This window comes from Telmatherina bonti, assembly GCF_933228915.1.
Source record: "Telmatherina bonti genome assembly, chromosome: 23".
Taxonomy (NCBI): domain Eukaryota; kingdom Metazoa; phylum Chordata; class Actinopteri; order Atheriniformes; family Telmatherinidae; genus Telmatherina; species Telmatherina bonti.
In genome coordinates, this window is record NC_136632.1 from 19,512,802 (window position 1) to 19,523,503 (window position 10,702).

The window sequence follows — 10,702 nt, forward strand, 5'->3', positions numbered from 1 at the left end:
GTTCAGTTACTTAAGTTGCCCTTTTTCCCTTTGTGATGCTCAGTTTGAATGTCAGCAAGTCCTCTTGACCATGTGTACATACATGCATTGGGTGTCATGGGATTTACTAAGCTATATGTGTTAACAAGCAATCAGTGTACAAAACACTTGCTATAGTTTCATTTCAAAGATTACAGAAAGGTGCAGGCAGAAAGTGGCTTTGACCAGCCAAACACTCCCAGAAAGGTTACTGAAAATAAAACATCACTAACTTGAAAATCTAACTTATGCACAGCCTTAAAAAAAAAAAAAAAAGTGGTTTCACTCATCTGCAGAAGCTTGGATGTGTAAAAGCGTTTTTTTTTTTTTGTTTTTTTTTGTGTAGTTGTGTATTGTGTCTTCATGCAAACAATTGGGCAAGCCCAAGATAAGTAGAGTTGCAGTTTGCATGCAGGGCGGGTCCCGGAGTGAGCTCTCTCCCACCTAAACCTTTCGCGCTATGGTATAGGTATTAGTCGCGCCAAATGTGTCACCCCCCACCTGCCACCACTGCTCCCCATCTGTCTATATTTTGGTTGCAGCGCTAATTACTGCCAACTTAAAAAATAAAGGCATGTGATTACGTTAAAAGGTATTATCAAGTTTTCCCCCACCCCCCCTGCCCATAGCCTTCCAGTATCCACACCATGAGAGTGGGGATGGGGCAGGAGCGCATGCAGCGCCGTGTGAATGTTATAGATCGTTTATACATACAGAAGTTTATTCATTTGAAAATCCTGACACAGCGTTCTCTCGTGAGCTATTGAAACACTTATAGGTATCGACATTTGTCAAAATGAATGTTCCTGAATTTTATGTTTTACAATATGTTATGTTACCTGAAAATAGAAGCATATAAACTTAGTTAAACTTAATAATTTCACTGTAAAATCTGTTTTTTTCCAGAATTGCAGAGTGAGACCTCTTCTTTTCAATAGGTGCTGGATTGAGCCCGCCTGTCGCCCCGCCAACACAACTCCTGGAGGCGTGGCTGTTCGCCCGCCCATTGGTAGAAAACTGCGGCACTTACACTGACAGGACGATGCTGAGTGGCTGGAGTTGTGTGACGTCACCAACCAACAGGGCTCTGACTGGCTAGTACGTTCCAGCTGCTGCAAAGCGCCAGAAAACAAGCTTGAGCGGGTGTTGCAAAAGTCTCTGTGGGACAGAGTACACAGTGTCCGCTCACAGGACAGTAGTGATACAAGCTGAAAAGAAGTGCCCGCTAATTTTAAAAGAGGGAAACCAGATGCAATGACGATTTGGGGCAACTACGCGGTAACAAAACTATAAGAGAGAACACGACGTCAAGGTGGATTATTTCATTCATTTGAAGCCGCAAAAAGGTGAATAAGTTTGCTTTCCCTCCAGAGGTTTCCTGCTGTCTGTAACATCAGCTCACAGTGTATTGAGGAACAGAGCTAGCTGAGTAGCTACTCAAAAGTCTTATTTATTTTTATAATGGCAGAAAAGTAAAGAAATCTATTTGTTCATGTTTAGCAGTTAATCTGTTGCTAAACGGATGTGTTCATTTTGGCTAATTTAAGGTACTTTAGAGCAGTAGTAACACTAAGGGTATGAGTTATAGCTGACGTTATTAATAGCTATGTAATAATCCCTGAAGTGCCAAACTTTGTAGATTATCTTCTTTACAGCAGGTTATACTTAACTAATAACCAAGATGTCAAGTTTGGGATTATATAGTTGAGCTATAGCATCGCGGTTAGCGTGCTAATAGCTAATTAGCTGATGTTCTTTGCGCCAAATTCATCTGACCACTAGTTTCTGTACTGACTAAAGTATCATCAGATACACCCTTTCTGATGTAATATAAAGCATTTGATCTGCTTCTATCTTTGCTCTTGTATGCTGTTTGCCTAGATGGAAACTGAATGCCTGGCACTGAAAGACCTCTCAGGTCCGAGGACAAGTTTGACGATGAAGCAGATGGATGAGGGTCAAAGTCAGCAAAAGGTAAGGTGATCTAATGTTTTATTTAGCTATGTCAGGCTTTGTAAGGTCACATTTTGTATGGGCATTGGTTTTTAGCTATGAACTTTACCCATCACAGGAAAATGTGTGCGTAGAGAGGAGAAGATCATCCCCACTGAAATCAGCAGAGTCCACCATCCCTGTTTTACTGATGAATAGGAAGAGTTCGACCTCCGATCTGGCAAACATCACCCCGATCAAACAACTGACCCCAGCCGAGCCTTGGACACCCACATCCAATCTGAAGGTCCTGATCAGTGCAGCTAGCCCAGACATCAGGCACAGAGAGATGAAAAAGGTGCTTTTTAGACCAATAGAGAACGATACAGACAAGGCAGATATGCTGGTGGAGGACACAGAAGTGGAAGACTCTTGTCAGGTATGAACTTTAAGACGTGTTCCATAGTAATTGTGACTTCTGACGTGATGAGTGGTTGTGTACTGTTAAACAATCAAAAACATCTGGACATCACTTATTTCCCAGTTTGATGCTGCGGATGAGGAGGAAGATGCAGAGAAGAAGCCGAGCAGGAAGCAGAAGAGTCTCGGCCTGCTATGCCAGAAGTTCCTGGCCTTATATCCTGAGAATCCGCCACCTCTCAGCCCCATCGGGATCTCATTAGATGAGGTGGCAACCAGTCTGGGTAAGAACCATTAAAGTATGAAGCAAGAGGTTAGCGATTACATAGTTACTAGGAATAAGTAATTGACATTTTGGTGTCTTACATGTGAATTAATCCCAAACTAAAAACACAGCCGAGTCATTTCTTTATCTCCCCGTTACTTTTCTCAGGAGTGGAACGCCGGCGTATCTATGACATTGTCAATGTGCTGGAGTCTCTCATGATTGTTGGCCGGATAGCCAAGAACAGCTACACCTGGTACGGTCGCCAGCGGCTGAACGACACACTGGAGGACCTGCAGCGGAAGGGCTACCACCTCCAGATGCATCTGACCACAGAGAGCAGGAAGGCCGGACAAGGCCGGGAAGATGACGGAGGGGAAGGAGACGCTGGAAATGGTAGTCAGCAGAAGTTGGAGGTTTTTTGTTTTGTTTGGTTTTTTTTATAAGAGAAGTTAAAATCATAAATGTAGTTTTCTCCTCTGGAGTAACATCCACCAGATGAACCCTACAGCTGTGTAAAGCCTGAAACCCTGCAGGTTTCTATAGTGATGCTTCTTTCCTCATTAATAGGCTTTGTGTTTGTTAACTTGGTAATGTAGCTGGGGGTGATAGAGATAACAGATTATTAGTTTCTATTGGCACTGGTTACCACAGGTGACATAAAAACTTCAAACAACAGTAAAGGAATAGTACTGATGTCCATGAAACATTCTTGAGGGTTGCCATTGCTCTGGAAGACTGATACCACCAAGCAACTTTTGCATGAATATTATATTTTGGTTCTGATACGTCTCTTCCAATCCCTCAGTCACAAAGCCATTTATAACCAGATCAGGATTTTACATCTTAAAAGAAAGATTTGCCACATAAACAAGCTGTACATTAAAATGGGTAAAATGTGGGTTTATGTGGGTTTATGTAAGAGCAGGGAAATACTTGCTGTGCATTAAAGCTTGCTGTTGCACGCACACCTCTCGTTCCCTAAAGGTTCTTTTCTGGAAATATGTTGGTAGATGTAACTTTCCAGTTTACCGTTTCCCTGATTAAAACGAACATCAGAGATCGTTGTACAGAATAGCGTGGAAGTGTCAAGGGGTCACAGTCAGAAATGAGGAAGGAGGTTGTTCTTATCACACTGCAGCAGTTAAGTGGTGATGTGCTGAGATGTTTTTGCCCCTTTTAGCTGTTAATGTGTATTAAAAGACAGTTGTGTTAGATAATCAGTGCCAGAACAAAATCTCTGCTCATTAATTAAACCATCACACAGAATCAGGTACATTTAATCAGCTTTATTGTGTTGCTTTGTGTATTTTTGCTTATTTATTTATTATTTCTAAAATGCTTATGTTGGACTTTTCTCATACATGTTCAGTCAACTGGGGGGAAAAGGATTTGTTTGAAGGAGTGTATATGGAGCTAAGATGAAAGTTACATTGCATGGATGCATATAGTTGACTTTACATGTACCTATTTGTATCATTGCCTGTTTTGCAGTTGGCAACAACAGAAAGGACAAATCTCTACGTATCATGAGCCAGAAGTTTGTTATGCTCTTCCTGGTGTCCAAAACTCAGACCGTTACCCTGGATGCAGCTGCAAAGATCCTCATTGAGGAGAGTCAGGACTCCTCGAGTCATAGCAAGTACAAAAGTAAGAATCCAGGTGCAGCGACAATTCATCATGACACTCCTCTCGGTTTGATTTTAATCATATTGAAATGTTTTATCTGTATTTCCAGCCAAGGTGCGGCGTCTGTATGACATTGCCAATGTGCTGACGAGTTTAGGTCTTATAAAGAAGGTGCACGTGAGAGAAGAGAGGGGAAGGAAGCCGGCATTCAAGTGGCTCGGCCCGGTGGAATTCGGCAACTTTGGAAATGCTGGTGAGAAGAAAACGCAAGCTATCGAGAGTTTGTAGTCCTCTTTAGGGAGGAGATAGTTTAACAAAAAAAAAAAAAGTGCTTATGTAAATGTTGAGCTTATATCATCTCTGTTTATCCGTAGGAAACACTTTGAATATAGCAGCGGTGATTCCTTCTGAACCTGTGAACAACCAGGACCCCAGAAAAGGGAAAATGGCACGTCACACGTCCTTCAACATCACGCCTGCTTCTGTCGCCGTGCAGCGGCAGGTCAGCTCTGCACCCAGCAGCCCACGCTGCGACACAATGGGTACGAAAACCATGTTCTTACTTTCCCCAATGTCATTGTTTGCTTTGTCAAACTAAAAGTTTATAAGAGAACATCAAACTTGGTTTTTCCCTCTTTTAGGTCTACCGAACCTGCCTGTGGATTATTCCAGAAGGACTTCAGGGAGCGGTGCAGTGTGTCGTCTGCAGGCTGGAAAAAGTGCTGAGTGAGTTGAGGCTAAAACACACACATGCGGACCCCGCTTAGTTTTGATTTAGTTTACAACGCTCGGCAACTCATTTCTCATGAGGAGAATCTGCATCAGCTTCCTGCAACAAGGCTGAAACATCCTCGTCTCAATACAGCAACTAAGTCTGATATAAAGTTAGAAGCTACGACCATGTGTCTCTCTGAATCTTGTCCTTTTTTAAAAAAAAAAAAAAAAAAAATATATATATATATATATATATATATATATATCAGGTTTTAATTATTCATTCATTTATTATCCTAAACGCTTCGTCCGTTTAGTTATATTATTTTAAACTAATTGCAAGTGTCTGATTGGCTGATGTGCAACTGGAGCCGACTACTGTTGATTAGTTTGTCTCTTGGCTCATTCGGTCGAGTACAACAAAGCTCATGTTGGTTCTCATGGTGTGGTGAGCCTGATTGTGGACAAACCACAGCTAAGTATGCTGTTGTAGGGAGCTAGATGATAGGCTGTGGAAGGAACGTGTTCGTGATCAAGCAGGAGGAAAGTACAGCAAGTCTAGAGGATGACAGCTGCAGGTTTATGGAGGAGAGATTTGTAGTTTAGTGGCAAAAGTTTGGTTTTTTATTTTATATTATTTATAAACCTATGCAGTGGTTTCAATGCTGGAAAACTGGTTACATTTCTACCTTTTCTTGCTCTTCAACAGCCGACCCAACACTCCACTTCAGACACAAACCCCTCAGAGCAGCAGTTACCTGCACCCGTCCTCCACTCATCCCGCTCTTCTGGCGACTCAGCCTCAGCTCGAGCCCCTCCTCATCTCCTCTCCTCATTGCTTAGCCTACCTACCCAGTCTGTCCCAGCCCTCTGTGGTCATGCTGTACCGAGCGCCAGACAAGCCCGACCCTGTGGTTGAAGCTCGGCGCTCTCCTAACTTGGAGTCTGGGGAGGAAAGAAAGAGGATGAGGGAAGAAAATGAGGAGGATGAAACGGTGATGAAGAAGAAAAGAAACTCCGGATTAGAAGATTGTGACAAGGTGAGGGGGTGATGTGTGATTTGTGGAATCCTCTCACAGGAAATTAGTTTGATTTACAGTATGATTGGAGTTTTTTTCTTTTTTCCTTCCTTGGCTTTAGAAAGGAGACAATCAGCAGCCTCAAAGAGAAGAGTGCTTACAGATGGGGAGCTTCTCTGGTGAGGAGGTGTTCATGGAGAGTCAAGGAGGAAACAGCAGCGGCGAGCACGCCCAGCCTTTACACTACCTCTACGTACCCAACAATGCAGGTAGTGTGCTGCCCCTTTAACTTTAACTTTCATGTGCCATCTGCAGAAAACACAGCTGTGTTAGAGCAGGACTGTTTGTGCTTTGATGCTAAATGTGAAAATCCAACCTTGATTCCTGTAGAAGCAGCAAGAAGGTAAGTAGCAGCAAGGTAAAACTGATCAGTTGTGTTTAATTAGTGGTTATAAGAAAGAGTGATCCATGAATGAGCTTCCCATCAGTCTGGAAAGGAAGATAAGGCCATTTTCTTATGCAAGTTCACCAGTTAAATGTGAGGCCGAAGCTCGAGCCAAATGGGGCTTGAGCTTTGAAAATGTACTCCGTCTCCGCACCGCCTCTAACCAGGTGTCTTGTTTTCTCATCCAGGATTAAACAACCTTAACTTCCTCATCCCTGCTGGACAGCCTCCAGCCAGCGTAGCACTTCCTCCCAACAGCATGCCCGCCATGGCGCTGCCTTATGTCCTGCTGCCCTCCGCTGCCCTCTCTCACTACCCTCTGGTGGCTGGCGTTGTACAGCAAGCTTCTGATAATCCCACCAAACTGAGTTTCAGCCTGCCTGCCATGATGTCACCCCACTTTATGGTGGGGGCTACGCCTTACAGTGTAGCAGCGGAGATCGGCGGGTCGTTGGTTGCATCGCCGGTCACTTCTGAACAAGGCGTGCTTTATGTTCCGGGGGCGGGCGCACCTCACTCTCCATCAGGACCTCAGCACAGCGTCAGCATTAACACACCTGAACCACTGGTAAGAACCAGCCTCACGTACACACAGCCCGTCTGCTCGAATCATAATTGGCCTCCATAATGATGCATGACCTTTCTGGTATCAGCCACTTGCAAAATGCCACAACGCAGCTTGACATGAGAACAACTGCAGCATCTGTTTTGTGGAAGGTTTCTCCCCCTCATTTCCTCATATGGCTGCTTGTGTGTCACGGCGGTTCTGGCTGATTAATCTCCAGTTCATTAAATTAGAATTAATGTTCTTGTCCACGAAGCTCAATATAGTTCTGCGCTCTAATAAGCTTGGCAAGGTGTGAGGAAGTGTACGAATGCTGCATTATAAAACAACTGGAAAGGTCACTGAACATGTTGTAATGAGGCATTAATCAGGAAATTTCTCTCGGAAAATTTGTCTTCACAGACTCCACATACTCCAAAGGAGACCGCCGCTTCTTCTTCGAAGGCGTTCTTCCAGACCCCAGGAACTCTGGGAAGTGTAGTACCGACTACCAGAAAGAGAGGTTCGGCACAGAGGAGACTGGACATCGGCCACCCGGCGGCCATCTGAAGAGACGGGAGCTTGTGTTAAGATGATAGAACGTGGTTTAAAAAGAAAAAAAACTTTTGGTGCTTAGTTTTCCATGAAGTTGCCTTAAAACAATGTAAAGTTTTACATTTTAAAGACTAATGTGACTTGAAATCAGCTTCTTTTCTCCAAAAAAAAAAAAAAAAGTTGAGATATTTTTTTTAGAAAGTTAAAATAAATATTGGTCGGACGTTTTTAGTAAGTTGTGTTTTGTCTTGGGATGAAATGGCTATTTTGTAGTAAAACAGTGGAAATGTGCCTCTTGGTTAGATTATGGGACATGAGGGAAAGGAAGTGATGTTGCTAATGTAACGTGGCCCTCCTGTGGTGGGAGTCGGTTAATGCCTTTTTTTTTGTTTGTTTTTTCAAAAATTCATTTCAGCCTTAAGTTTCCCCCCTAAACCCGATCAAGCTACCTAATTCCCAATCTTCTATGTATTATAGTCCAATTGCTATTTATACTTTAGCTAATATATGTTAATTACAGTGTTTGTAAAGGAACATGTTATTTTTTATTTTAGCACTAAGCGGTGATGAAATGTCTTGTGAATTTGTATAGTTTTACCATAACTTGGTCCCTTTATGTTTAGTTACATTATGAAGGTGTGATAGGAATCAACTGGCTGCTGATCCCCAACACACAATGACAGCAGAAAGAACATCTTTCCTTGACTCATTTTCTGACATTTCTGTGAGGAAAAAAAAAAGTAAAATCACTAAAGCCTTAAATGTTTACAGCATTTCAAGTATCTCAACTGTTGTGTACAAATCCTACTTCTTCTGTTTTAACCGAGTTAAAAACACCAAAACCCTAACAGTTACTGAAGACTTAAAGACAATGTGACGATGTTCTCAGGTACTTGAGTATTAGTGCTAAATGTAATTTATATCAGAGTACTGTAAAAAGAAAGAAATTCCTTGAAGTATCAAGGGAAAGTAAACTTCCATTTGTCTTTTTAGCACTGTTTCACATGCAGCAGAATTAGCCAGAAGCAGCTTGTGCTGATGGAGCCTGCTGTCTCAGGTTGACCTGGAATTCCCATCAGTCCCCATCAAATCATACGTTTATAGTTTTGCTGTCAGATGATACAAAACAAATATTGGTGCTTTGGACAGAAAAGACATTTTAACACCAAAGTGTGATGATAAAACCATCTGACCAGTGGATTTGCAGCCATTCGGGTGCAGTTTTATGTCAGTATTTGTTTTTTTTTTTTGTTATTTCTGCTTAATTTTTTTTCAGTGTCCTGAATTTTTCAGATACAGGGTGTTAAATGCTGCTTCTCTGTTTTGAAAATAATGTTTATTGCACTGAGTTCCTGTAGCTTTGCCTGTTTAAATCTTTAAAAGTAAATGGTTTTTTTTCTTATCTTTCAAATCTTGACCATACTGGTTTTCATCTAACTTCCACCATCTAAATAAAATGTTTTTGACTGATTATATGCATTCATTCTTTTTAATTAAACTTTTTTAATTTCAGATAAAAAAAAAAAGCATATCTTTTTTTTGAAATGGAGATGAAACAAACGGGAACAGAAACTTAGGGTGAGCAGCAGACTCAATCCATCCATCATTGCATGGAAATTTCAGAGTTGACATTCTCCCGGTTTACAGAAATCCATGTCTCATCTCTTAAGTCAGCAAGAAAATAAACTAAACCCAAGCCATCCACTCACATTGGCCTTTGGATTACTCTTATTGAAAACATGACAATAGAAAAGAACATTACAAACATGCTTATTTGACTTAAAACATGAAATATTTATTCAAAAATTTTCAAACGAAGCAACTAATTATTTTTACTGGTAATAGATCAAATCAAACTTTATTTATAAAGCTCTTCATATGAAAGCAGCTCAAAGGGCTTCGCGAAATAAATCAATATCACATCAGACCCTCTTCTTTTTCCCCCACAAACATAAGACCTTACTCCTTTCTGTCTCTGGTGTGAAACATTTGAGAACAAACATCTGGCTTGACACTGAGTTGAGGATACAACATCTTCGGGATCCGTCCGTACCAGGAGGCCCCCACCAAGGACTGCAGAGGGGGTCTCAATGGATCCCGCCAAAAACAGTGCAAGTAGGAGTCCACATCAAAGCCAGGGCCGAAGAACCAGACCCCTATACCACAAGCTGGATGATCGACACATGGAACAACCCCACAGACCTACTGGTTGATGGACTGGCGACCTACCCAGGGTGTACCTGGTCTCCTCCACTTTAACTGCTGGGTCTGGCAGCTAATTTGCATATTTTGATACGAGTTCGTTTCAATGCAGAAAAAAAACAGCAACCCAAATCAATAAAAAAAGAACAGCTCCTATCAAGATAATCAGTTTAAAAAAAGGAATAATTACTTTATTAATTCTAAAAGGGAAGTAAGTTTGGTCAGTAAACATGTCACCCGTCATATCACCACAACTCCTGCTGCAACCTGCAGTGCTGAACATCTTCAAGCACTGAGATGAGACGAGCAGAAGTGGTAGAAATTCAGATCACATCTGTAAGCTGATGAGAGATTCTTATTTGTGAAAAACTGAATCTCTGCTAGATAAAACATTTAACAGGCCATCTGTCAGATGACATCAACTTTTAATTATCAAGGCTTTAAACCAGCATCAAAAGCCAGCTATGGGAGCTGCCAGTAGATCTGAAAGGCATTTGCAACGCTAAACCACTGCAGATGGAACAATTCATTTTCTATAGACAGATATTTTACCCAAATATATGATGTAGCCAAGAATCACTTAAAAACAAACTTTCTCCTGAGGCTAAACGTAATTAGTCCACTATTATCACTGGTGTTCCCATTACCCCCCCATCAGCACTGGTGCAGAGGACCAAATACCATAACATTTTACTACTGTGAGTAAATCCATGCTGGCACCATTGACTGGCACTGAGTGAGATAAATGACTTTAAACTTTATTCATAACATATAATTAGTGTAAAATGTTCATTCACTATTCAGCATAAGGCTTTTCAGTGCAGTATAACAAACAGTACAGTTACTGACTCAAAGGAGTCTGATAACTGTAATACATCTGATTAAGATTTGTTATTGTTGCATGTATAAAATACCTGGTTCCTGTTTGGATGAATTTATGAATATAAATGCTAAATTAT

The 10,702-nt window shown here is 41.5% G+C and overlaps 1 protein-coding gene across 1 annotated transcript; it reads left to right on the forward strand.

Annotated features, from left to right (window-relative positions):
* Positions 1-1,899: 1,899 nt before the first annotated feature.
* On the forward strand, positions 1,900-7,556 carry e2f7 (E2F transcription factor 7; the record flags this gene model as incomplete). The annotated part of the gene is made up of 12 exons (XM_079263488.1): positions 1,900-1,992; positions 2,090-2,389; positions 2,495-2,654; positions 2,804-3,031; positions 4,130-4,285; positions 4,374-4,517; positions 4,639-4,806; positions 4,906-4,990; positions 5,688-6,018; positions 6,119-6,266; positions 6,631-7,010; positions 7,410-7,556. 12 exons carry the CDS (start codon positions 1,900-1,902, stop codon positions 7,554-7,556), a joined length of 2,340 nt encoding a protein of 779 aa, XP_079119614.1.
* Between the last annotated feature and the right edge of the window lie 3,146 nt (positions 7,557-10,702).